Source organism: Fomitiporia mediterranea (assembly GCF_000271605.1).
Source record: "Fomitiporia mediterranea MF3/22 unplaced genomic scaffold FOMMEscaffold_127, whole genome shotgun sequence".
Classification (NCBI taxonomy): Eukaryota; Fungi; Basidiomycota; class Agaricomycetes; order Hymenochaetales; family Hymenochaetaceae; genus Fomitiporia; species Fomitiporia mediterranea.
In genome coordinates, this window is record NW_006760512.1 from 520 (window position 1) to 4,424 (window position 3,905).

Sequence of the window (3,905 nt, forward strand, 5' to 3'; positions counted from 1 at the left end):
TGCCATAATTAACAAGAGTGATTTAACCTTGTAATTTTAGAGATCCATTGTAATACATTTTATATATTGCCAAGGAGAATAACTCTTATTTATGTTTACAAATTACACAAATTTTTCAGACTTTATAATGAATTGTAGTACTTTCTCAGAAACCAAGATCTGTTCCAAGTGTTTTTACTTTTTTTTACTTTTTTCACTTATTTTATACCATTATAAGGTAGTACAAGAATTTAGACTTTTTCCCAATGTTCTTCATCAGTGTCAATCACTGATTCTGACGACTACAGTGAATTCGACTCGCTCTCTGCTGATAGCTTGCTGTAATAGTATGGTGGTCCGTTCGGATACCCGCATACGACGTGTAGCAGCGTGCGCGAAGTGGAGATGGCGGACTTTGCTGATTTCGAGATGGGCAATGCGGAGTGCTTGCAAGGTCAAGGTCAACTGCAAACGCTCTCCTTACCGCTAAGCCTCTCGATACCCTCGCTTTCTGGGCTACTGCCTCTGTTCGAAATGGTGTCATGGACAGCACTGGGAAATGTAAATACATGTGCCATACAAATTAGACCTATTGAGAGTGATGTCAAGCATGGAATGGGTGAGGAAGAGAGTGCCTACTTGGTTCAGAGAGAGAATTGTGCCTTGGGAGTGATTGTACACAGACAAGGGTGGTGGTGGTGGTGGTGGCAGTGGTGAGACGAAGAGTGAGAGTCTGAGACGCGTTGCAAAATGTTAAGTCCATGTATGCACTAAGAATCTAGATTTGGGTGGTACAGATCAATTTACATATCCTAGACTTATCTAATGAATCACTTAGTCTAGGTGAGATGGATTCATCCAATTACAGGTAAGTTAAGACTATCTGTACATATGTATACTTACCTTTTACCAGATAATCTACACATAAATCAAAGCTAGGTATGTTGAGTTATACTAGATTAATCTAGCTATTGGATTTGACTACATAATCTAGGACAATATCTACTCTAGGTACAACAATATGACTAATACAGATCTAAGCTACCCCTCTCAGATTCTCCTAACACGCGGTGAATAGGCTATAGTTGTCCAAACTTTCACAAGCATATGCAGTAATTCTCGTTAGAAGAGCACAGCCGACTCAGTGATTGATGGAATGACCTAATTGCATTGCGTGACAGAATGCTGTGACACAGATTTGAACAGGAATAGAATAAAAGAAGTTCAGTTGTGACATGGAGGACGCGACGAGAATGGGGGTGCGGACAGAGCTTTTTCCTCCTTTCACAAGAAGACATTCTTACTGATGTCAATTTGTCAAAGATATGTGTTAATCCATGTTTCTGACAGGAAGTAGATGCAGCCAACACGCCTACTCGATGACAAGCACAACACTTCACCATCAAACCACCAACGACCAACCCTAAGCAATCAGATCATAGATGTGCTTTAACTTTTTCGCGTATACTTATGCTACATCATATATCAATGCCATCCAGTTTGAGGAATAACCCTACTACACTTGCATTGATAGCTGAGCAAATAATGAACAAATAGACAAGTCCATAATCAAGCGTGTAGCTCGATATTGTGGTCAAACGTGCATATCTAGGCGTGTCTTATTGCTGATCGTGTAAGTCCTGCCAAGCAGTGCTTTAGGTATTTATGCTGGGGCAACTGAACGGAACTTCGTCCTTTCCGTGTTTTAAAACAGATCATACAGCCCACGAGCGCACTGACGGAACGTCGGGCAACTTGTCCTGGAGTGTAGATGATTTCTTATAAGTGCTTGTATGAGATCACTTACATACAAAAAATACAACGTCTCCGTCGACAGCGGTTTCTTAAACACCTCTCACATACTTGGCGTGTGAGTCGTCTACTTCATTCTCGAATTTCAAACAAAGTAGGTGGATCGCACGCCGGCCGATCATTCTCCGAATAAGTCTTGGCGGATTATACGGTGCTGTAGACTGTTTCAACTCCGGACCTCCATTTGGAATTTGGAATTTAGCAAGAAACTATAAAATGTCCACAGTCCGTCGAGGTTTAGCATCGTCAATCAAAGGATACACACTTGATTTGTACCAGGCATGTTTATTTCGACTATTCTCCGTCCTGCAGTAATTGCACTTCTTGCTCTTGCAAGTGTTACTAGTGTTTCGGCTGTCTGTGGGACAAACTCAATTGGTTTGGCTAATGCTCAAGCTGTACGTCTGCCATATTCCGGTTGTATTATCTGCAAAGCTCACCATTGATGTATAATGACCAGGGAGCTGTCATAGTTGACAATAGCTGCAACGTGCTTACCGCAAAGTCCATCGGCGATTTCAATGTATGTGGTCCTTACCAGGATGGTTCGCAAGTCGTTTGCAGAACTCCGTGAGTACCAGTTTGATCACTCAAGACTAACTACATGTTTGTTTTAATTGACCAACGACTTAATGTTAATCATTTCAGAGAGACGCCATCCACAGCACATACAGCCGACGGTCGAGACTGGGGGAATTGTATCAGATCGTCAGAGGTTTGCCAGGTCGGTCACTCAGAACCTCCGATTGTTCAGTGGTGCTGCCCGGAGCTTTGAAGTGAATAGAAAGCCTGTTCCAGATAGTGCTTATTTGACTTAATAACAAGTAATATGTCTAGTTGAGTAAGCCATATGAATTGTGTTAATTGACTACACTTGTTGTAATGTAATTTGAATGCACCACGAGAAAAGAGGATTTCAGAATAAATCCTAAAATGCAGTTTTGTAAAGCATAGTATAGTAGATATATGTATTATTGCATGTTATATTAAATAGGCTACTCCTTCCATTTTGATCCGGACAATACTACTAATCGAGGGGTAGCCTACAAAGCTTTCAGCTACCGCCTGTACTGCTCCAGTTTTGTATTTTATATTATCTTACTTAAATGAGAAATAAATAATTTATTCGGTTTTATAAATTGAGCCACCAGACTGCCCTCTGACCCTTTGTATGTAAGCTCGTGTATCGTCTGGGGACCAATTGGTATACATTGGGGAGCTTGTGGCTTGACCTCTGTATGGAACATTGGTTGTCTGTGCATGTGTAGTTTGTGGATTGGCTTCTGTTTGAATGCCTGTCTTACATTTTTCCAACTTCTTCCTCATTTCTGTCCTCACACAAGCCTGAACTGTTTGTTTTGCACTTCTCCTCTCTATTATTGACAGCGCAGAAATTTCTTTCTCGTTTTTCCCTTCCTCTCTCCAACCTCTTATCTTTTCTTCCCAGTCTGCCGCTTCTTTCCTCTCGGCTTTGCCAAAGATATCATTAATACCACCAATAGCTATGTGATCCTTTATTTCTTCTTGAGAGTAGCGTTCGAGCTGGTCATGTATATTGGTAAACTGCGATATAATGAGTATTTCTGATTCAATAAGAGACAGAGCATGAGGCCACTAACTTCCTTCCATATAACTTTTCTAGCCTTTCGTACATCTTCGGGTTCACTCGTTTGTGTGCCCTCCTGACCTGGTTTTGGCTCAAACTTATCCTCGTGAAACTCGCCCGCCTAAAGAGACCGAAGAATGTCGGTCATTTTACATAATTTATAATATATCTATGATTTCGACGTACCAATGATCGCTTAACTTGTTCAAACGCCTTTCTGGTGCATAGATGCTCTGGTAGACCTAGTTCCTTAAGCAACTCCCTCACTTCTGCAGCATATTCATCATTTGCCTCTCCCAATTCGTCACTCATCTGGTCTTGTTCCTCAGCATACCCTGCTGGTTCCTCTGTATATGCACCAACAAATCTTGGTGTGGTGTGATCTGCAGTGCTGTGCCCTGCATAAGCTCTCTGTTAAGAAAGGGGAAAGAGGTTATGTGAGAGGCTTAGAGAGATCACACAAAGAGGGGGGATAGTGGACTCGGCTTGCTCTCTCGCGGCTTGCTTC

The 3,905-nt window shown here is 41.7% G+C and overlaps 3 protein-coding genes across 3 annotated transcripts; 2 read left to right on the forward strand and 1 right to left on the reverse strand.

The window, feature by feature from the left end:
* Positions 1-245: 245 nt before the first annotated feature.
* Positions 246-736, forward strand: FOMMEDRAFT_162904 (uncharacterized protein; the record flags this gene model as incomplete). The annotated part of the gene is made up of 3 exons (XM_007272125.1): positions 246-260; positions 328-598; positions 663-736. The coding sequence occupies 3 exons, from the start codon at positions 246-248 to the stop codon at positions 734-736; spliced, it is 360 nt and encodes a 119-aa protein (XP_007272187.1).
* Positions 737-2,072: 1,336 nt separating this feature from the next.
* On the forward strand, positions 2,073-2,566 carry FOMMEDRAFT_162905 (uncharacterized protein; the record flags this gene model as incomplete). Its single annotated transcript, XM_007272126.1, has 3 exons — positions 2,073-2,189; positions 2,252-2,361; positions 2,440-2,566. 3 exons carry the CDS (start codon positions 2,073-2,075, stop codon positions 2,564-2,566), a joined length of 354 nt encoding a protein of 117 aa, XP_007272188.1.
* A 739-nt stretch (positions 2,567-3,305) lies between these two features.
* Positions 3,306-3,709, reverse strand: FOMMEDRAFT_162906 (uncharacterized protein; the record flags this gene model as incomplete). The annotated part of the gene is made up of 3 exons (XM_007272127.1): positions 3,306-3,374; positions 3,444-3,518; positions 3,584-3,709. The coding sequence occupies 3 exons, from the start codon at positions 3,707-3,709 to the stop codon at positions 3,306-3,308; spliced, it is 270 nt and encodes an 89-aa protein (XP_007272189.1).
* Between the last annotated feature and the right edge of the window lie 196 nt (positions 3,710-3,905).